The sequence below is a fragment of the Tursiops truncatus genome, chromosome 3, assembly GCF_011762595.2.
Source record: "Tursiops truncatus isolate mTurTru1 chromosome 3, mTurTru1.mat.Y, whole genome shotgun sequence".
NCBI classification, from domain to species: Eukaryota; Metazoa; Chordata; class Mammalia; order Artiodactyla; family Delphinidae; genus Tursiops; species Tursiops truncatus.
Window position 1 is genome coordinate 108,380,385 of NC_047036.1, and position 24,168 is coordinate 108,404,552.

The 24,168-nt window shown below is 39.3% G+C and overlaps 1 protein-coding gene across 9 annotated transcripts in view; it reads left to right on the top strand.

Moving 5' to 3' along the window:
* CDC42SE2 (CDC42 small effector 2) overlaps positions 1-24,168 on the top strand; it is a 114,567-nt gene that overhangs the window by 73,034 nt on the left and 17,365 nt on the right. For all 9 annotated transcript variants that reach the window (XM_019924376.3, XM_019924377.3, XM_019924378.3 and 6 more), the window contains one exon: positions 20,120-20,221. In XM_019924376.3, coding sequence (XP_019779935.1) covers positions 20,120-20,221 — 102 coding nt within the window. The remainder of the gene's footprint in view (positions 1-20,119; positions 20,222-24,168) is intronic.

Here is a 24,168-nt window from a genome sequence, read left to right on the forward strand (position 1 = left end):
TAGTCTTAAATATATTAAAGTAGATAATAAAGTATATTAAATAAGGTAATTTATGTTAAGCGCTTAGCATAGTGCCTGGCATGCAGTAAGCGCTCTTATGAATGTTTAGTTGACAAATTGCAGTTTCCTCTCATTTTATTTTATTTATTTATTTTTTGCGGTACGCGGGCCTCTCAGGGCTGTGGCCTCTTCCGCTGCGGAGCACAGGCTCCAGACGCGCAGGCTCAGTGGCCATGGCTCACGGGCCCAGCTGCTCCACGGCATGTGGGATCTTCCTGGACCGGGGCACAAACCCGTGTCCCCTGCATCGGCAGGCGGACTCCCAACCACTGCGCCACCAGGGAAGCCCTCCTCTCATTTTAAATAATGGTTGATTTTATTTTGTTTTGTTGTGTTTTAAATCTCTGTTGGTTATTTTCAAGCACATTCTATTTGAAATGAACTGGACCTTTAAAGCTTGAAAAATTGGTCTCTTACCAGAAGTATTTTGGTTTGGTTTGGTTTTCAATTACCAGGAAGAGAGATCCAGGTGTGTAACATAGAGAGGATGTTGGACTGAACACACACGTACAGTCTCCTCTCTCCTGAAACCCCACTTTGCATGACATTAAAGGAGTTTAAAAAACAAAAAGGGGTAAAACCCACAAAGGAAAAGAATGCAGACAAAACATAAGCATGGATGAAAGATAATAAAACACAGATGATAGATTTGGAATTTGCAGAACATAGCCACACCCAGTTGCCTGCACAGGGGGATACTGACCAGAAGCAAACCAGAGTCTTAACTGCCTTGCTCTTGGAAGGCCTGCAACTAGGCTTGAACTGCTCAGGCTGGCCTGCAGCAGATCGTTCTCTAGATAACTGACCGGCTCTGCAGAGACCTGGTGATTTCTGTGGTTGTGGGCTCCCCAAGGAAAAAGCCAGTTTCACCATCTTCTCACCTGTCCTTGAACCCACCATTCAGCATGCCTGACCCATGTGTACTAAGCCTCATTTGGACGGTCGGTGATCATCAGGCATGAGGAAAGTTAAAAGAAATTAACCGAATGAAAGAACTCAGAGGAAATAGATGATACAGGGAATAGAAAAGAACTAAAATAAAGCAATAAAAACTGTGAATATTCCTCAGATGATTAGGATATTGGACCCATTAAATAAGAACAGTGTGCCTACACAGGAATGGGGACAGAAAGAACAAATTGAGAAGAAATAGTGTTTGGAAATGATATAGCTGAGATAAAGAGGTCCAGTGGAAGGGCTGGAAGATAAAGAAATCTGTAAACAAAGTAAAACAAAGAAATAGAGAGTAAAAACAAAGTAAAACAAAGAGAGATGGAAAGTAGAAGGGAAAAGCTAAGAAAATTAGATGATCAATCCTGAAGGTTCAAAATCTGCCTAATTAGTTTCACAAAGTAGAAGAAAGGGGCATTGGAGGAGAATAAATTATCAAAGTGTTTGCCAAAAAGTTTGGGGGTTTTGTAACATCTCACAGAAAAACCCAAACAAACTTTTTGGACAACCCAATAATAATACAGGAACATTTCCCTGAACTAAAAAAAAAACAGTGTAAGTGTTTTGGTTGAAGGCCAGTTGAATGAAAAATACCCATTCCATTTAGTGACATTTCAGACTATATGGATTAGTTGTTTAGCTGTTTAACCAGTTGTACTGCAAGAAATTTGTGGATGGTATTGCAACAATTAATGTTAGTTTCATAGGAAGTTAAGCAAACAAAAAGCAATTCAACACAAACATAGTACAAGAAAAATTAATTGTAGAACATTGCTTGGCTTGATTGTGAACAATATTTACAAAAAGTTAATATAAGCATTTGATTTTTCTCTTTCTATTTTATGTATTAAGTGTTTGGGGGAATTACATAACTTTTTTTGAAACACAAAGGTATTTATTTTAGAATAACTGTATATATGGTGGTGTAAAGGAAAGACAGTGGACAAGGGAGACTCCCAGACCTGCTTTAGTTAGCTGTGGGATCTTGGCAAGTAATATGCTTTCCCTAGGTACATTAGTGTCCTGTGGCTGTCAGTGACAGATTATCCAAGTTTAGTGGCTTAAACAACACAAATTTATTGTCTTTAGTTCCAGAGGTGAGAAGTCCAATTTAGGTCTCACTGCAATAATATCAGTGGTAGACCATTGTATTATACCACATTTTCTATGTTCAGTATACAGTGATTTCCTGAAGTTAGCTCTACTATACACACACATATGCATGTATATACAGGGTACAGAAACAATCTCAAGTGGCCCTGTGGTAGCAGAAATCTCTAGTGTAAAGGGTTTAACATGCAAAAGCATTGAAAAATATATCATTAGTACTTAGAGAAGCTATTTCAGGTTGTTAGTTTTAAGCCTATTTTGTATTTCAGTTTTCATACTTGCAACGTGTGACTTAAACAAGATACTAACCTTAAATAGAAAGAGAAAAGGAAATCCCTATGTTCGCTTCAGGTTTCTCACTGAGAGAGGAGAACGTCTAGTTCCTTCAGTTTTGCATTTAGCAATTTTGCCCTTGAAAAGATCACTATAAACCTGCTCAGAGATTCCTTATAAAAAACAAATGTTGGGGCCTCCTGTGAACTTCTCATCTGTTACCAACTTTGAAACTTATACTAAGTGGGAAAAGGCTACTTACCTACTAAACTCTAAAAGGCAAAGTAAAGACAGTACTGCACTTAGGATTGAATTTTAAGTGTGTTACCAGCAACCCACCTATTTATAAATATTTCCAGTATGAAATGCCTTGCCTTTCTGTACTTTGACTTAGATCGAAGTCCCTGCTTGTAACTCTGCTTGGGTGTTTGGATTTCTCTGTGGTGATGTGGCTCTCGTCTTTTATAGGATTGCCTCCTTATATAAGCCTTTTAACCTGAGGGCCACTGCTGGCATTCCAGTGAGTGCACCACACTCTAGAAACCAGAGAAGTAGAATTATCACTTATTGTTCCCAGAGTGTATCTTCATACAGTACAAGTTGGCATACTGAAAACATTTATTATTTTCTGAAGTTTGACCTAAATATGAGAATTTGGAATCCAAAGTAAGCTACTCAGTTATTGAAGGGCTGATTTTTTTTTCTTAATCTTTGCAGTCTACTCCTTGTTTCTCTTCCATTTGTCTTACTAATCAAAGATTAATATTAATCTTGACATATTAATCATCGATTTTTAGTTAAGATCTTAGAAACCAGACTGCCATAGGTCGTATTATCAGCTTATATTACTACCCATGGGAAAGCTGGATCTGGCTTCTTAAACATCTGTATCCAGGACCTGGGACACTGTTAAGATTCTCAACTCTGTCTCTTTCTTGATTCTTTGCACTTTCTGACTAGAGGTGGGTGTTTTTTCCATGATTGACCTCAGCTCCAGGTTCATCATCTCAGTTTAACCACCATGAGGAAGAAAGGACATCTCCCTTAGTCCTTCCCAGGGAAGGATTCTGGGCCCAGTTTGTGTCATGTGCACACCCCGTGGTCAGGGTTGTCGACTACTGTGGTTGGCAACCTATCAAAATCATATGGTTGGGGTCAGGAAGCGATGATTTCCCAAAAGGAAAGGAAGTGGGTTGCTACTTCTAGAACAAAGTATGTAGAAAGAAGTGGTGTATGTCCACAATAAAGATTTATGCCTATTTATACAGAAGGATAGAAATAAAATGTCACTTAGCCTGAATATCCATTAACTACTCTGGTAAAAATGTTATATAAAGCTGCTTCAAATCCTTTAAGAACAATTTAAAAAGATTACTTGTTGTCGGTCTAGAATATCCTAAGCTACTGTTTAGGTGTTAAAAAAAAAAAGTTAATCCAAATCAGTAAAAATAAATTGAAAACTAAGGATATGTGAATTACACAAACAGCTTTACCTTTTGGGAAATGATAAGTTTTGAATGTCAGAAACTTGAATCTCTTTAGCAAATGCTGAAGTAAGCATTGATAGAATAACCAAAGTGAAAAAAATGAAAGGAGGGTAAAGACTTAATGCTAGTTATATACACCTTTAGCAGAATTCCAGTGAAGCTAGAGTCTATAAGCAGTTAGCTTCAGTTATCTTTTGACTTGTGCCATAGTAAGTAAACTTTGTATAAAGATAGTGAGCAAAAGGTAGAGGCCTCTGTATTATGCAGTTTATTCATATGGTTTTCATCCTACCCCCAAATTATAAGTGCTATGTATCATTTTGAGCACTGTATCATAACTCATTAAATATTAACAGGTCATAAAATCCTCTGAATCATTTTTGTATAAAGTCATGGTAATATCTTTTTCCCACAGTTACCTTATTATGTGTAATGGTTTTTTTTTAAGTTTTGTTGCTCTATTAATGTTTTGCTTACTATTTGTAGAGTATAAGATAATGTAATTTATATAATATTACCTCCAAAGTTGGTCAGACTCAGCAGTAAAGGAGTTCATGGACACAGATAGGAGATAGTGAATTTAGTAGCTCAAATCATCACTGATAATCTGTAAATAGATATATGACCTCTTTGTAATCATCCTGGTATGCTTAGGATTTATCCAATCATTATTGGAATAAAACCATGACTCACACTTGTGATTTGTTATATTGAATAGAAATCTTGGTAGAGCCCAGAGGTAAGGAATGAAAATGGTGAGAAGTAGATCATATGAGGGAATGGTGGACCTGAAATTTATTTCACTACCTCCATTCTATAAGTAGGAGTAGGTTTTCCCTCCCACCTCAGTTTTATTGAGATATAATTAACATATAGCATTGTGTTAGTTTAAGGAGTACAACATAATGATCTGATAAATGAATATACTGTGAAATGCTTACCACAGTAAGTTAGTTAACTTATCACCTCATATGGTTAAACAATTTTTTTCTTCTCATGACAACTTTTAAGATTTACTCTTGGCAATAATCAAATATACACGACAGTATTGCTAACTGTAGTCACCGTGCTGTACCTTATATCCCCAGAACTTACTTATCTTATAATTGGAAGTATGTACCTTTTGATCCCCTTTACCCATTTCTACCACCTCCACCCCCTATGCCTCACCCCCTGCCTCTGGCTGCCACTAGTCTGTTCTCTGTTTCTGTGAGTTAGGTTTTTTCAGATTTCAGATAAAAGTGAGATGGTATAGTATTTATTTTTTCTTTCTAACTTATTTCACTTAGCATAATGCCCTCCACGTTCATCAGTGTTGTCACGGATGGCAGTATTTCCATCTTTTTTTTATGGCTGAATAAAATTCCATTGTGTATATACAGATACACACATATCTATACGTATATGCATATATCTGTCTATATATACTTATGTGGACACACACATCACATTTTCATTATTCAGCCATTGATGGACACTTAGGTGGTTTCCATGTCTTGGCTATCGTAAATGTGCTGCAAGAACAGGAAGATGCATGTTTCTCTGAGATAGCAATTTCATTTCCTTCGACTGTATACCCAGAAGAGGAATTGCTAGATCATATGGTAGTTCTGTTTTTAATTTTTTGAGGGACCTCTGTACTGTTTTTCATAACAACTGCACAATTTATATTCCCACCAGCAGTGCACAAGGGTTTCCTTTTCTCCACAGTTCTCACCAACATTTGCTATCTTTTGTCTTTTTGATAATAGCCATTCTAACAGGTCTGAGGTGGTATCTCATTTTGGTTTTGTTTTACATTTCTCTGCTAATTAGTGATATCGAGTATCTTTTCATGTACTTGTTGGTCATCCGTATGTCATCTTTGGGAAAATATTCAGTTGTGCCCATTTTTAACTGGGTTGGTTTTGTTTTTGCTTTTAACTACTGAGTTGTATAAGTTCTTTATATATTTTGGACATTAACTCCTTATCACATATATTATTTGCAAATATTTTCTCCCATTCTGTAGCTGTAGGTTGCCTTTTTACTGCATTAGTTTTCTTTGCTGTGCAAAAAATTTTAATTTCATGTAGTCCAACTTACTGATTTTTGCTTTGCCTTTGCTTTTGGTATCAAATCCAAAAAATCATTGCGAAGAGTGATATCAAGGAGCTTATCCCTGTGTTTTCTTCTAGAGTTTTATGGCTTCAAGTCTTGCATTCAAGTCTTTAATCCATTTTGAATTGATTTTGGGGTATGGTGTAAGATTTTGGTCCAGTTGCATTCTTTTGCATGTGGCTATTCAGTTTTCCCAACACCATTTATTGAAGAGACTATCTTTTCCATTGTTCCGTTCCACCATTCAGTTTCATTGAATTTCAGTTTGCTTATTAGTTCTAACAGTTTTTTGGTGGAGTCTTTAGGATTTTCTATATGTAGTATCATGTCATCTGCAAATAAAGACCATTTTACTTTTTCCTTTCCAGTTTGGATGCCCTTTTTTTTTTTTTCTTGCCTGATTGCTCTGTCTAGGATTTTCAATATATGGAAAAAAAGTGGTGAGAGTGGCCATGTTTGTCTTGTTTCTGATCTTAGAGGAAAAGCTTTCAGCTTATCACCATTGAGTTCATGTTAGCTGTGGACTTGTTATATACAGGCATACCTTGGAGATATTGTGGATCAAGTTACAGACCACCACACTAAAGCAAATATTGCAGTAGAGAGTCAAGTGAATTTTATGGTTTCCCAATATATATAAAAGTTATATTAATATTATACTGTAGTCTGTTAAGTGTGCGATAGCATTATTTCTAAGGAAAAATACGTATCTTAATTAAAAAATGATTTACTGATAAAAAATGCTAACCATCATTTGAGCCTTCAGCAAGTCATGATGTTTTTGCAATAGTCATATCAAAGATCACCATAACAAGTATGATAATAGTGAAAAAAATGAAATATTGTGAGAATTACCAAAATATGATACAGAAACACAAAGTGAGCAAATATTGTTGGCAAAATGGTGCCAATGGATTTGCTCAATGCACAGTTGCCACAAACCTTCAATTTGTAAAAAAACGCAGTATCTGTGGGGTACAATAAAGCAAAGTGCAATGAAATGAGACATATCTGTGCAGTCTTTTTTATGTTGAGGTATGATCTCCCTATACCCACTTTATTGAGGATGTTGAATTTTGCCAAATGCTTTTTCTGCTTCTTTGAGATCATGTGACTTTTATCCTTCATTTTGTTAATGTGGTATACCATCCTTCTATCTCTGTAATAAATCCCACTTGATCATGGTGTATGATCCTTTCATTGTGCTGTTGAATTCAATTTCTTTAGATTTTCTTGAGAATTTTTGCATCTTTGTTCATCAGGATTATTGGCCTGTAATTTCTTTACTGACCTTGTATGGTTCTGGTATCAGGGTTATGCTGGCCTCGTAAAATGAATTTGGAAGTGTAGTCTTTGATTGTTTTGGAAGAATGTGAGAAGAATTGGTATTGATTCTTCTTAAATGTTTGGTAGAATTCACCAGTGAAGCCATGTGGTCCTATAGTTTGTTGAGAGGTTTTTGATTACTGATTCAGTCTCCTTACTTGTTATTGGTCTGTTTAGATTTTCTATTTCTTCATGGTTTAGTCTTGGTAGGTTTGTATGTTTCTAGGAAGTTATCTGTTTCTTCTAGGTTGTCCAGTTTTTTGGCATGTAATTGTTCATAGTAGTCTTTATGATTCTTTGTATTTCTGTAGTATCAGTTGTAATGTCTCCTCTTTTCTAATTTAATTTGAATTCTCTTTTTTTTGTAAGTCTAAAGGTTTTTCTATTTTATCTTTTAAAAAAGTAGTTCTCTGCTTTGTTAATCTTTTCTGTTGTCTTTTAGTTTGTTTTTCATTTATTTACACTTGGATCTTTGTTATTTTCTTCCTTCTACTAACTTTGGGTTTAGTTCGCTCTTTTTCTAATTCCTTGAGGTAAAAAGTTACATTATTTATTTGAGCTCTTCGTTGTTGTTAACATAGTTGGTTATTGCTATGAACTTCCCTGTTAGTACTGCCTTTGCTGCATCCCATAAGAATGGTATGTAATATATCTATTTTTACTTTTCTCAAAATGTTTTTTGATTTCCCTTGTAATTTCTTCTGTTACCTATTGGTTATTTAGTAGTATGTTTTTTTTTTTTTTTTTGTGGTATGCTGGCCTCTCACTGCTGTGGCCTCTCCCGTTGCGGAGCACAGGCTCCGGACACGCAGGCTCAGCGGCCATGGCTCATGGGCCCAGCCACTCTGCGGCATGTGGGATCTTCCCGGACCAGGGCATGAACCCGTGTCCCCTGCATCGGCAGGCGGACTCTCAACCACTGCGCCACCAGGGAAACCCTAGTAGTATGTTTTTAAAGTGGGTTTTCCACTTTTTTTCTTGTAACTGATTTCTCATTTCATACTATTGTGGTCAGAAAAGATGCTTGATATGACCTCAGTCTTTTTAAATTTATTAAGACTTAAACTGTAGCTTAACATATGATCTGTCCTCCATTTTATTAAGGTCTATTTTTGGAGTTTTATTTTGTTCTTTTGTTTGGAACACGTTCCTCTGTTTCTTCATTTTCCTGGGCTCTCTGTGCTGGTTTCTGTGCATTATATAAAACAGCCACCTCTGCCAGGTGTGACATACTGGTCATGTGTAGGAGTTGAACCTTATCATTCAGCCTGGCCCAAGGTCTTGGTTGTCTCTCAAACCTTGTGATTGTCCAAAGCCACCTCTTTGTCATTGAGGGTGTGCCTAAACCTTTCTGTGTCCAAAGGGGGAGGATCTCAGTTAGTACCTAGATGCAGGCTGACTGGAAGTCAGACCCTCAGGCAGCATCTTTCAAACTATGCAAGTAGACCCCTTTCACGGAAATTCTGGGAGCTAGGTATTTATGTCTGTTCCCTCTGCACTGAGCCTTTGGGGGGATAGCTAGTTAAGAACTGGTTGATTATTTTTGTGCTGTGGGACCTGTGACCTGAAGCCCTGCTGGCCACCAAAGCCAGGCAATCAAAAAGTGTCACCCCTGGGAGGCAGCTGCAAAAGCAGTACTCTGGGTAACCTGGAATGGGCAAGAGGAAAAACGTGGAGATGGTGCCCAGTGGCCTCCTTTCTGGGCAGTATCTTAGTCTATCTCTGTGTGCTAAATTAGAAGCTTGACCCTCAGGTAGTAGCTTTTAAAATATGCAAATAGACCTCTTCCAGGGAAAGACTAGGGGAGATAGGCATGTCTGACTACTGTCTGTGCACCGAGCTCTGGGGTGATAGCTGGTTGAGAAGTATTTCTTTGTTTGCTACAGTGAATAGGCTCTTCTTTTTGATGAAAACTATTGATTAAAAAACATTCTTTGGTGGCTTGGTTGTTGAGTTGTTTGTTCTTAATGAGAAAAACCATTCAGCCTAATGGCTCTCTAAATAATTTAAAAACACACACAAAAATTGTAAAATATTATTCAGGGAGTTCAAGAGATTAACAAATGTGAATATAAGGTAGGAATGTGAGCAATAGTCAAGAGATTCCAAGTGAGAGTTCGCCAGAGTTTCTTGGATTTGAAGGGAATATTAAAACATCACACACTGCTTTTCAACGTATTATCAAATGCGTTCCTGTATTTAAAGTGATTGGAAATATGCCTGGCATGTAGTAAGACTCTTAAGAATTACCCATTGTTTTAAAATATTTAGCTGTAAATCTTCAGCACCAGTGTTTCTAAACCATTGAGCTGGTGTCCTGTTAGCCATGAACGTTCCTGGACCTGCCCCAAACCTGGTGGATTTGAAATTCTGCAAGGTCAGCAGCCTGTGTTCTAACAAACCCCTGCAGTGATTCTGATATACAGTAAAGCTTGCTCTTGAGGTGTCACCCCGTATAAAAGCTAGAACAGTGATGACAGTAGAACTACTCTATGGTAGATAGCATTACTGTAAAGCAGAAAAGTAAAACAGGTAAGTAATTTTTTTTTTTGCAGAACTGTGAAATCCACTAGAATTGACATCATATATATATATTTTTTTCTTTTTTTTTAAAATCTTCATATGTAATAGGTCCTTGAGAAATATTTGGTCATAATATTGGATAAGACAAACAGTTTTTAGAGAACTGACATTGTTTCTTTAAAATCCTTTTATTCATTCAGCAGCCATTAATTTTCCAATGTATCAGGCACAGCTGTGGTCATAGAAGAACTCTTAGCACGGTAGGAAAATCAAACTGTGGGCAGATAAATTATAATACAGTATTTTTAAGTATTATAATTGAAATAATGAGCCTTGTACTCTGAATACTTAAAGCAAGGAATACCCAGCAGCCTCAACTCAGAAGGTTATGTTTGAGCTGAGTCTTAAGGGATGAATAGGCAGTGCCACATGGGAATGGGTTTGGGTGAGGGCATTTCATGTAGTTTGTTGACATTGCAGCCGTAACTATTGCTTTCATTTTTGTGTAAGACTCACTAGGAAAATCCTTTTCCTTTACTATAAAAAAAAATCAAATCTATTTTTATGTTATTTTAGCTTTTGTTAGTCATTTTTTCCCCACTGTTGTATGAACTGGATGGATAATAGGATGCAATTTGAAAGCAGCTCATGTATTTAGGGGAACACTGTCAGTAGAATAGTATAAAAAGTTACTTTTTTTTTAAGAAATGCCCAGTGCCTAGTTATACTCTCAATATTTCAAAAAGTTAGCTTATTTCAGAGGCTCCCAAACTTCTGTGTTTGTTGCCCTTAACACATCAGTAATTTTTTTCATGGTGTTCCCAGGCCAAGAGAAATGCTTTATGGATTTATTTATTAACTAGTTTGGTCTAAACAACTTAGTACTTATGTTCTAAAAACTGAGTCACCATTTGAAAAAATAATACACATATATAGAAAGAAAAACTAAATTTTTATTTCTTTCCCAAATAACCTTGATTACCTATGGGATATGTGTGCCTATTAGGCTTTACACAACTCCTCAAACTGTAGGATCAGACTGAACACCACCAGCCTCTTTTCCAGTTCTATACTGACTTTTGTACAATACTTGGGCTTTTTACACAGCAGGCACTGAAAAACTCTGCTTTGCAAAGATGTGTTGTTGAAAAGAGTGTGTTCTCTAAGATTGAAATTTTGAATTATCTTGAGTTAGTTCACACAGTATTGTACGTATGTTTGTTACCAACCAGGGTTCTTGGCCTTCTTAATCAATAGAAGTTGACCAGAAGCCAGACAAGAAATTCAGGCAAGGCTTTATTGGAACCCCTGCTATAGTGGGGAGGTGAGGGGGAACAAACAACAGTTACCCTTGCTTGCTCACTCCCTGAGGCAGGGCAAGCTTGTTCCTTATATGGGATGAAGGTAGGAGTCGGGCTGGAGGGCCGGCTTAGGTGGTTTGCCCACCCCTTTGTGGTGGTGTGTGCAGGGGGCATGTGCAGTGCCCTGCTTTTGCTCCTGACCCCCTGCTTTTTTATAAATTAATTATGTATGTATGTGTGGCTGCATTGGGTCTGTGTTTCTGCACACGGGCTTTCTCTAGTTGTGGCGAGTGGGGGCTACTATTCACTGCAGTGCGTGGGCTTCTCATCGTGGTGGCCTCTCCCGTTGCAGAGCATGGGCTCCAGGCGAGTGGGCCTCAGCAGTCGTGGCTCATGGGCTCTAGAGCGCAGGCTCAGGAATTGTGGCGCACGGGCTTAGTTGCTCCGTGGCATGTGGGATCTTCCTGGACCAGGGATCAAACCTGTGTCCCCTGCATTGGCAGGCTGTGCCACCAGGGAAGTCCTGACCCCCTGCTTTTGCTCTGGGCTCTTCGAAAGTGGTGGCATTTGGGTGTTTTGGTCTCTTTTTATCTTCTGTTCGGAATTTGCCCCAACTGGGCATGCAGGCAGTTATTTTTAGTCCCCTACAGTTTCTTTGTATTCTGTTGCTCGAGGAGAGGTGTGTCCAGGTGCAAGCACTGCAGCAAAGGGGCCCAGGTCCCAGGCTGCTTCATGTTGAGTATCATTGTGTTTCCCTCAAATTGAAAATACCACATGGGGTCCCTTGATGTTTGCCAGCTACTTGACACAGTCTGGGAATCGTGGGTTTATTTGATATATTCATAGGTAGGGGATGTGGTTATACTCTCTCAGCTTTCTCTCTCCAGGTCGCAGAGTTAAGTCAGTAGTATATCACTCTCTTTCAACCTTTCAAATATTTAGTCCACATTGGCATAAGTGATTGCTGTCTTGTAGCCCGAAAGCCCTAGCTTTTTTCCCCTGCTCCAGATGGCAGACCATTTTGTTCTTTATTTACATTTTATCTCCATTTCTAGAAGGACCTGAGGTTGTTCCACCTGTGCTTTTACCTTAGGCCTCCTGTTACCCTCTGGGATCTGGCCTTAAATTGCTCCTCGGTGGCATGTGTTTGCACACGAAGCTGCCCAGAGAAAGTCTTAGAGGAAGTTTCAACTTTTAAGTGATTGAGTAATCACTGTTTTCCTAGAAGCTATATTTGATCAATATTGTAGAAATGTGAGGGAGATGGAACATTTATATTGCTACAAAAAATGTTTAAAACGTTAAGCCTTAAAAACAATGTGATTGTAATGTTTATATATTCATAAATGCATTCATTTATAAAACGTGTGTTGATGAATTGCTTTGTGCTCTGTATGGCGCTGGTCCTTGTGAGCTAACATTTTATATGCCCTCTCCATATAGGAGCACATGTGCCATCCAGTGGACAGTTTCAGTTTGGTGCGAGATGTAAATTTTACTTTGGTGGAGGTGAACACAAGGTTCTCTGGGAACAGAGAGGAGGAGCATCTAACCTCAGAGCAGAGGGTATGAGGCCTGAGTTAGTCAAGGAGCAGTAGGAAGGATCCTTTCAGGTCAAGGGCAGAGAAGTGAGAGAGAGCGAGATCATAGCATATTTAGGGAATTTCAAGTAGCAGATGAAAGCTTAGAATGCAAGAAAGTATTAAAAGAGGAGGCTAGGGCTTCCCTGGTGGCGCAGTGGTTGAGAGTCCGGCTGCCGATGCAGGGGACACGGGTTTGTGCCCCGGTCCGGGAGGATCCCACATGCCGCGGAGCGGCTGGGCCCGTGAGCCATGGCCGCTGAGCCTGTGCGTCTGGAGCCTGTGCTCCGCAACGGGAGAGGCCACAACAGTGAGAGGCCTGCGTACCGCAAAAAAAAAAAAAAAAAAAAAAAGAGGAGGCTAGAGAGAGAAACAGGATTTCATAGGCTTTGGGATTTTGAATTTAGCCTGCAAGTTTTGGAAAGCCATTGAGGGATTTTAAAGTGGTGAGTAGCATCAGTTTTGTACTTTAAAAAGGTCTATCTAAATCCAGCGCAAAGAATATTGGGAGGGGAAGGAATGTTGTAAAGTTTGAAGCAAATTAGTTTGGAGGCTACTATAGTGATGTAGGTGGAAGGCGGTATGGACTGCAGTAAGGCTGTGGCAGTGACATGGGGATGGAGAGAGTGAAAGGGTAGAATCCACAGGATGTGATGCTGATGTGATGTGATAGTATGAGGAAGGAGGAGGAGTGAGGGACAGTCTTCACACCTGGCTTGAAGTACTGGTGGAAGTGTTCACCAAAATGGGGCACGAAGAGAAAGAATAGATTACAGAAATAAGATTATATATGTTCAGTTGTGGACACAGGAAATTTGAGTATCCTCTCAACGTTCACATGGACATGTCCGGTAAGCACTTGGATGTGTAGCCTAATGCCCAGAAAAGAGAAAATAGACTTACTAGTCATCAGCATAGAGCTAATAAGGTGAAGACATGGGAGAGGAAAGAAAGGGGACCTAGGATGTATTGGAGAAGGCCACCATACACGATATACACAGAAGGAGAGGGATGGAGGTGGTAGCCAGATATGAGTGTGAAACCAGAGAAGAGGGGTCTTTTGGTAGAATAATCTCAGAATAATCTTTTCTGTAAATTTTACATTCCAGGTTTTTAAAATAAATATTTGCCAAGTAATTTTTATTTTCAAAGAAGGAACATGTGATGGGAGTGCATGAATGAAGCATATAATGAGCAGTGTTAAACTAAATGGATACTGTAGCTAGCCTTATATTGATGAGGTAGCTCTGCAGTGTATTTCTGAAAAACTTCACATATATCTTCTATAGTTTGGGGAGGAAGACAGGAAGTGGGTAGAGAATTTTAGAATTGTAAAGCATCTGAAAGAATGAGGACAAGATTACGTTCTGATGGAAATCAGACATGAAAGTAAATGTTTATTCGTACTTGTGTCACAGCATTTTTACTAGTACACAGTGCATAAGTTTTTATGTAAAGTTGTAAGACTAGGAGGAAAATAAATGAATTAGCATATCTTTTAAAAAACTTATTTTTAAAAACTTATTAGGGAAAGAAGAGGACCCCCTTACACCTCGGCCCGCCACCTGCCCGTGTGTGTAGTCCCCAACTTCAGTAGTTATTGATGGGGGGACCATCTTGTTTCACCTATTAACCCCCCTCCACTGGATAATTAAAAGCAAATTCTGGATATCACATTTCATTGAACAAGTTTTTAGTATGTAACTCTAAGATTTAAACAGCTTCAGTGAGGCATAATTGACATACATTAAATGGGAAGAGACATTTTCCCTAATCCCCTTCACTGTAATACAACTACTCGTTTCTGTGTACCTCTAGTCTTTGGCCTTATGCAGAATAACAGTTAATATTTTAAGGATGGCAAGAATTATTCACATGGTCGAAAGTTTTAGTAAAGTTCCCTATAAGGAATCAAGAAGAATAAAGTATGTTTCCAGGAAAAACTGTGACTGGGCTACTGACAGCAGTTAATACATATCAGAGTGGAGTGCACCATTTCCTGTTTTTCTCTGCAGAGGCCTGACTCTGGAATTCCCCTTGTTTGCCCACGATTTAAATCTAGTCTGTACCCTGTGCTCTCAATATAGCACACCAGAAAAGTGGGCTGTTCTTTAAATGTCTACCTTGTGGCTGAAAAATATTATGTTTTTGTATCTTAAAATATTTAATTATACTTAGAATCCAGGTTTTTGATTAAGAAAGTTATAACAGAAGTCTAAAGAACACCTCAGCCTGTGTCTGGATCCTATCCCTCCTACCTTCTCTGGAAGGCTTGTAATATTGATAATCTTTATTTTTCTTTACCTTCTGTCTCTGTCTTTTCTGATTTGCCTCATCAGAAATTAAGCATAGTCAAGTCTTTCTCATATTTAAGGGAAAAAATTCAATCTGTCCTCATTACCTCTTCTCCCTTGAGCTACAGCTGTCTGTCTTCTCCTGTTCAGAGACCAGACTTTGTCCACTTGTCTGTGTTGGAGTTCTCCATTTCCCCGCCTCCTGGATGCCCCTCACTCCCCCGCTGATGTCTGGAGCTCCTGTCACTGTGCTGGCACAGCATCACCAAGGTGCTCACTTCATGTTGCTGAATCCAGGAAACATGTTTCTCTTCACCTGACCTCCCACCAGCTTGCAGAGTATTGCCTAACCCCTCCTTCACACTTTGAAGAAGTCACATCTGACTTTCCTCCTAACTTTTAGGCTGTTCCTTTTTGGCCTCCTTTAATGGCTTATTTTCCTGACCAACCTTATATAGAGTTCTTCTGTGCACTTTTCTTCCTAGGGAGTCTCATTAACTTGGACAGCTTTATTCTGGTGACTCTCAATTTCCTATCTCTAGTTTAGCCCTTTTCAGAATCCTGTATCTGTGTATTCAACTTGCCCTCTTGATAACCTCACTCGAATGTCTCATAGATGTCTCAAATTCGGTGTGTCTTAAACAGAATCTTTCATCTTCTTCCTAAAGACTGACCGTCTTCCAGTATTATCTAATCCATTAAATTGAGTACACTCTATTCAGATCTGAAATCTGTGCATCTTTCTTAACTGTTACCTCTCAATTCTCAAATCCAGTCAACAACCAGATGCTTTTGATTTTGCCCACTGAACACAGCTTGAATCTGTACATGTTCCATTTATGCTGCTGTTAGTTGAATGCAAGTAATCTCCTTTCACCAACATTACTCTAATGATTTTTCTTTTGGACCCCTCCAACCTGCTTACCATCTGTAGCTATTATGCCTTTTAAAACCATTTTGATCATGTTATCCCCCTGCTTTAAAAGTTGTGCTCCTTCTAGCCTTAAAGAAGGAAAGACAGAAAACTTCTACTTCTAACCCTACAATCCAGGTTAGAGTAGATGGCATGAAGAACCCTTTCAGTACTAAAGGAAAAGTCTCATTCCCAACTCAGTAAAGTTCAAGTTGAAAAGTAGTCATTATTTTCAGATTATAAATTAATTACCTAACATAATTGCTGTGACAGAAGGAAGTCGGTGTCTTCCTGTCCTTTGCTTTTCACTGTGAGAGTAGTCTCTTTTTTTTTTTTTTTTTTTTTTGCGGTACACAGGCCTCGCTCTGTTGTGGCCTCTCCCGTTGTGGAGCACAGGCTCCGGACACGCAGGCTCAGCGGCCATGGCTCACGGGCCCAGCCGCTTTGCGGCATGTGGGATCTTCCCGGACCGGGGCACGAACCCATGTCCCCTGCATCGGCAGGTGGACTCTCAACCACTGCGCCACCAGGGAAGCCCCTAGAGTAGTCTCTTTTGAACCAGTTTAGTTGTCTCCTTTTGAACATCCTCCCTCTTATTCAGAGTGTCATATTATGCTTATAAGTGTATATTAATATGCCTCTTTCAGAAGCATATCGACCTAGAAGCACATCCATTCATTAATCTTTCAAGAAACATTTCTGGGTGAGATGGCTGGTGGCCTGAGTGCTCCATGGTGACTCCTCTCTCCCAGCATCTTCTTGCAATAATTTGACTGTTAGAATAAATCCCTTATTGTGGATTCGTGGGCCAGGTGTAGCCATCTGCTCAGGCCCAGACACACCCTTCCAGAGGAAATGATGTGGATTCAGAACTGTTAGAAGTCCTATGTGTTCACAGGGCAAGGGACGATCTGGAAGAGATCTTATTCTCTGAAATAGGCCAGCCCATCACCTGCTTCAGCAGACCCTCTGGCTGAGCCAGGTGGCACCATCTGTACCTCGGGAGCTGTTGCCCCTGCAGGCTAGCCTCACAAGGCCTTCGGGGAAGTCTTCAGTCTGGCAGACGCCATGAGCCCATGGAACATAACCGCCATCCTTTGTCTTCATCTGTAGACGTCTAGCCTTTTCTGCTCAGTCTGGGGTGTGCCGAGACCCTGGAAGCCTCCTTCTCCTTCAGTACGTCAGGGGGCGTACTGTGGAAGAAACCCCAACAATTTGTCCTACTCAGGTATCAAGAAAACTCATGTCCTCTGCTGGTGAAGATGCACTTGGATGTGCTTTGAGAAACATAGTTTTCTAACAAGACAAATTTAATGGTAATGTAACAGTATGTTACCAAGAAGAAAACAGACACAAAACTACTGTTAACATCGTCTTTTCCCTACCTCAATCCTAGAAAAGAGAAGGTAGCATTGCTTCTCAAGGCTCATTTAGGGATTTGTGCTGTATCATCTCAGAAGAGAATAGTATGAAGGGGAAGTATGTTGAATGGGGTGGGTAAAAATAGACAAACTTAAGAGTTTGTAGAAAAAAATGGGAAATAGGGTGGAAGAGACTATCCTGCATTGGTGGCACTTGGCCTCTCACATCAAAGGATGGCTGCGGGTGACAAGTCTGTGGTTAGGGGCAGGGAATCTGTGTGAGCCTCCTTAAGTAGCACCATGTAAGGAAAAGAGAGCAGGAAATCGGTGTGTTGTGCTAAGAAACAGAAAATTGAAGAGCATAGACAAGGGATCTAGACCCTTCCTTGGCTTACTGACACCATTTTAACCTGAAATTTTTATACAACCCTATGGGACACTGCCCCAAAGGACCGATTGAATTTCTTAACCCTTCAAAAAGGGGCTTGAAGTAACTAAATTTGGAGAAGTACAGGAATGAATATTTTACTCCCGGGTGTTATAGACTATAATTCATTCAATCAGGCGTCTTTGATACGAAAAAAGGAAAACATGTAATACAAATTCTCAAAGAGATTAAAAATATTGCGTAGCAAAGAGCTTCCAAAACATAATCATAATTGGAGAAAAATAATAATGTATCTACCACTGAAAAAAAATTACTGATCTAGAGCTGGGGTCAGCAAGCCAGAACTTATGGGCCATTATGTCACCTGCCACCCTTTTTTGTGCATAAATGTTTACTGGAACACAGCTATACTCATTTGTTCTCACATTGTCTGTGGCTGCTTACACACTGTGATGACAGAGTAGAGCCAGAGCTTTGACAGAGACTGTATGACCTGCAGGCTTAAAATATTTCCTCTCTGGGACTTCCCTGGTGGTGCAGTGGTTGAGAATCTGCCTGCCAATGCAGGGGACACGGGTTCGAGCCCTGGTCTGGGAAGATCCCACATGCCGCGGAGCAACTGGACCCGTGAGCCACAATTACTGAGCCTGCGCGTCTGGAGCCTGTGCTCCGCAACAAGAGAGGCCGCGATAGAGGACCGTGCACTGCGATGAAGAATGGACCCCGCTTGCCACAACTGGTGAAGGCCCTCGCACAGAAACGAAGACCCAATGCAGCCATAAATAAATAAATTTAAATCATTAAAAAATTTTTTTTTTCTCTCTGGACTGTACGAAAACAGTTGTGGATTCCTAAAGAGGATCAAGTGGCATTATTTTCTAATGCAGTGAAACTATAAAGAGGAAACAAATAATGGAAGAAACTAGGAAGATTATACACCCACACGTGCATACACACAGACACACACACGCTCTCCCTCCCTCCGTCCCTCCTCCCCCCGACCCCCCCTTAGACACACAAACACACATTCAGATGTCCACATAACAGAAGCTCTGGAAATAGCAAAAAAGAACACAAGGAGCAATATCAAAGAAATAATACAAGAAAACTTTACTAAGCTATAGGAAAACCCATGTTCAGATAGAGAGGGACTTCCATATGCCATACAGAACACCGGAAGGGAAAACCAGCAAACCTGGAGATAGTCCAGAGTCACTGTTGAACTCTGAGGATGAACATAACTTCAAGGGAAAACAACAGGCTTTTGGGATTCTAATCTGTGGCAATAAAAGCTAGAGGGCAGTAAAACAATATATACTAGCTTCTAAAATTAATGTATGAACTCTCCACTTCTGTGGCTTTGTAGAAAATTATGTTCTAATCCTGAGGAGCTGTCACCTGTGTCTGTCTATCTGGATAAGTTTTTAGGATTTATCAAGAGCATAGCAACATTTCAGTAGATGAAGACTTAAAATACTATGTTCAGAGGCAACCTAACCTAATCCAACAACTTTGTAACCTGCCTTAGTTTTGATGCAGATGGCATTTTCAGGAGACGTATTCTGTTGAAAGGGAAGAAAATGGGGATACGCAGAGATGGTATTAGGACGACAGTAAGCCAGCTGTGCCCGTGGCCCCTCTCAGTTGATCACAGTATCTAAGGAGCCATGGAACACTCGGGTCTGATGATAACCTTCTTCTGTGGAAAAATCTCGGATGGTCAGTTTAACACAGCAGCAGGGTGGGGAAGTGTCTTGTGAGGCGGAGGGCACATTGGTAGAACAAGGATTGCAGCCTGTGGCTGAAGTTCCTGGGAAGCTGCTGGGAAGTGGGGTCAGAAATGAGGAAGAGGCAGTAAGCTGCAGCCTGGGTGGCTGCTTGGACAGGGTTTCGTTTGCAGCCAGAATAGGCCAGAAATCAGTGAATGGGCTAGAGCCAAACCTCCCCTGCACAGATAGCTGACAGATTCCTTCCGGGTGAAGGGTAGTTGGGTATAATCTCAGTAACAACCATCAAAGTAGCATCAGTCTGTTAATGATGCAAGCTAGAATGTTTTGTTTAAAATCGGAATGCTGCACTTAAGTCACACTGTCGTCTTTGCTAAGAATGATGGTTACAGATGATAATTTTACATTTGTCTCATTTTTTAAAAGAATAAAACTTAAATGGTTGCTATACAAATATATGGATGGCCAAAGTCAGACCAAATAATCTATTTTAAGTTCTAAATAATAACCTATTATTTTACTTTACCAATCATTTTTTTGTGCATATATTTCTCTGGGGGATCTCATCATAAGAGGTGATTGTGGTGATACCAAGATTTAGGTATTTTTGTGTCCTGGGCAAAAATATTATTATACGAAGTCATTTGTGCATAGTATATAAATCTATCAGAATAAGTTTTTGTTAACAAGATCATTTTCTCAACACGTTACTCCTTATATTTTAGAAAAGGCGCCGGCGGATTGACCGAAGTATGATTGGAGAGCCCACAAACTTTGTGCACACGGCTCACGTGGGGTCAGGAGACCTGTTCAGTGGGATGAATTCCGTAAGTATGTGGGTGGAACATACAGGTGGGGCCTCCAGGCATAGTCATGTGTACCTGTGTAACAGGTACATACATTCTTAATGATGGCACTGTGCCCAGTGTATTATAGACATTGAGCATACATACTTAATGTGAGCATCAAAGAGAAGAAAATGAACAATGAAAAATTAATCTCTTACGTAGTTTGCCAAGTCATCTGTTTTTCTAAACTCTTTGTAGCTACCTTTCTTCTGAATAAATACTTTAAAACTTTTAAAGGATTTGAATTCAGAAAGGAAGGTACTCTCCCATGGATTCTCATGCCCCCTGCTGCCAAAGCAGCTTGGAGGTCAGCTTTTTAGTAATATTTAATCTCTTAAGTTCAGTTAGTTGCCTTTTGCAGACGTATTTATTGCATTTCCCTTATAAAATATTAGGCTTTACCTGATATTAGAATGCTTGTTATTTATTTATTACTGTAACATAAGTTCTCATGCACTTAGCAGAGGATTAGAATTTTTATGTATTTGCTGTCTTTTATAGAGGTTTCGGTGAATTTCAGAAGACGCTTTAAATTTACTCAGCTGAACTCTTACTCCTTAATTTTTCATCTAAGGGAAAATAGAGAGCAGTATAATAGAAACCAATAGAGGGTTTTTATCAGGGCTCTGCCACTATTGCTATCCCCCATATCTAAAGTACACTGAGTTGTCTAAATGATCCCTCAAGTGTTTAGAACCAGAAAGTCAATAAGGCTTTTATAAACACAAAATTATGCTGCATTGTATGCTCACTTACTGGATAGCGTTAACAAAAGACCTAACAAAAGAACAGAGACTTATAAGGTAGGTAGGTGAGTATCCTGGATACAGCAAACAAGTTTGTCCCTACAGTTACTAGGTAAGCAAAGGGATGACATTTGTAGCTTCCTGGAAAGGAAACAGCTTGTTTGTTTTAAATATGTAGGAAAAGTACACTGAAGTGCTTTTGTGGAAATGTAAGAGGTGTCAGATTGCTGTTAAAATACAACTCAGTAGCTTCGTTTCCTGGATTAATGTGGAGTGAAGAGACCAAATGGGACCCTATGACTTTTGTTAATACTAAGGTCATTGTGGCATATATAAATAAAATGAATGGTTTCAAATTTATTATATCTGATTAATTTCTTTCTCATCGACATGTCTTCTTCCCCACTTCTGTTCTTAAAAATTTAACTGTATAGGACAAATTAAGTTCTTAGTTCGTAGTACTTAGTTAACTTTTAAAATCTCGTTTATGCACATTTCAGAATTTCCTTCAAGATTCCTATCTGGTAATTTGTCTCTATGAAAAGCCTGTCATTGATGTACATGATTCTTGCTTGCCATCAAGTTAGGTAAAGTTTGAGGACTGTCCCCTGCAGGGCTGACTGAGCTGCAGCATCAAGACGGGCCCTCAGCTGTTGTAGAGGTTCTGCCCTGCAGTCTCCAGACAGCCTCCTTTGGTTACTGAAGTATATTTCTTACAAGGTGTTCTAGCTCTTCAGAACCAAACCTGTCTTCCGAAGGCTGTTTGTACTCATTGCCTATGTTTACGTATTAGTTTGTTGTCTCTACAAAGAAATAGTTTCTTTTAAGTTCATCTATTCTGAGAATTGAGCAACACTAATAGGAACATGGCTCGATGCATATGAAAGAGGCAGGCCACGCTGGATTATTGAATGGCCAGATGACTGGTTTTTTTCCCCTAAATACACTGTTCTTCCCAAGACTACTTTTCATACTAACTTATTGCTAGAAAAGGTTTCTATGACTCTTTTAATAATATAACTTTATTGTGTTAAAATAATGCATAGCCACAGTCACAATAATACATATCATCTCAATACTGAGGGTTACTTACTAGAAAATCCAAGTCCTTTTGTTTGAAATTGAAGAATTGACTTTTGGAAGAAAAACAGATTTTTTTTTTCTTAGAATTTGCATGGCGTTATGAAAGTACCGTGTAAAAATATAAAGATGTTGTAAATAGGCCTAAGATACCTATAAAACCTAACTTGTCATGTTAGGTGGGAAATTATTTGGTACTAGGGTAAAATCAAGTTTGTGCCACAAAACAGTGTTACCACAGAGGAGCAGAAAATTAACCGATAGCCTATGGCCATAAGCTTCGCAGACTGAGCAAGTTTACTTAAATAGACCTATAGATTTTAATTTTATTTATTAAAATTTAAAAAATTTATTTATTTATTTTTGGCTGCATTGGGTGTTTGTTGCTGCGTGAGGGCTTTCTCTAGTTGTGGCAAGCAGGGGCTACTCTTCCTTGCGGTGCACAGGCTTCTCATTGCGGTGGCTTCTCGTTGCGGAGCACACCTGCATTGGCAGGCGGATTCTTAACCACTGCGCCACCAGGGAAGTCCCTCTTTTTTTTAATATATTCTTACCTAAAGTAGTCATTTGAGTAATGTGAATATAGATGTTACAGTACATCACTATGTGATATCATTGGAGTTAGTTCCACATATGTGAATTTTTCAGTAAATGAGTAAAAATTTACCCATTTAAGAGCCAATCACATGTTCTCACTTTAACCATATTGGACCTAAATAGCCATGCATTTTATATTTTGCTATTCTCTTCAGTTAGAATATATTTAAACCTGTCTTACTCCAAAAATAACTTAGAACAGTCTTATTACTTTCTTTAAACAAACTGACTGAGGATCATCAATGAAAAGACACCTTGTATCGATACATCATGTTTTCTGTGATTAAGTATTTGATAAGTAGATTAACGAGTGGATGGTGCTCCCACCCCCTTCTCACCTCCCTGGGTCCTAGAAATGTGAAGGGCCCTTTGAGCTGTTTCTGTGCATTAGACCAGACTGCCAGTGCTCTCACCGTTGACTGTTAGGCCGTCATATCCCAAACCTTCCTGTTGCCCCTTTTTCTAGAAGTCTAGCTTGATTCGCTCGTTCTCTGCTTCCAAAATGCTTCTAATTGCTATGAACTAAGATAGGATACACTAAGAACTCTTTGCAGTTCGCACGTAACTTTGTGACTTTGTTTTGGCAAAGTAAGAAAACATCCCAGCGGGACTTCCCTGGCGGTCCAGTGGTTAACACTCTGCGCTTCCACCACAGGGGTCACAGGTTCGATCCCTGATCCGGGAACTAAGATTCCACATGCCGTGCATCATGGCCAGGAAAAAAGAGAAAATACCCGAGCATTTATATATCTCACAGTCTACTAGAAAGTAGCCCTGTAATGTGGTTAGGAAAGGTTATCATCTTTAATCATTTTACAGATAAGAAGCCTGATATGCACAGAGGATAGATAGTTCACCCAGAGTTAAAATATTAATAAAGAAGTTTGGATTACAGTCCAAGTCTTTGGATTCTTTTGTTGTTGTTGGAACATAGTTGATTTACAATGTGGTGTTAGTTTCAGGTGTACAGCAAAATGAATCAGTTATATATATACATATATCCACTCTTTTAGCTTCTGTTCCCGTATTGGCCATTACAGAGTATTGAGTAGAGTTCTCTGTGCTATGCAGTAGGTCCTTATTAGTTATCTATTTTATATATACTAGTGTATATGTCGAGCCCAGTCTCCCAATTTTTCCCTCCCAAGATCCCATCCTCCCTGGTAATCATAAGATTGTTTTCTACATCTGTGACTCTTTCTGTTTTGTAAATAATTTGGGATGACATTTAGGTTGCTTCCATGTCTTGGCTATTGTAAATAGTGCTACTATGAACATAGGGATGCATGTATCCTTTCGTAAATATTATAGTTTTCTTCAGATGTATGCCCAGGAGTGGGATTGCTGGATATGGTAGTTCTGTTTTTAGTTTTTTAAGGAACCTCATACTGTTCTCCATAGTGGTTGTACCATTTACATTCGACCAACAGTGCAGGAGGGTATCTTTTTCCCACACCCTGCCCAGCATTTACTGTTTGTAGAATGTTTGATGATGGCCATTCT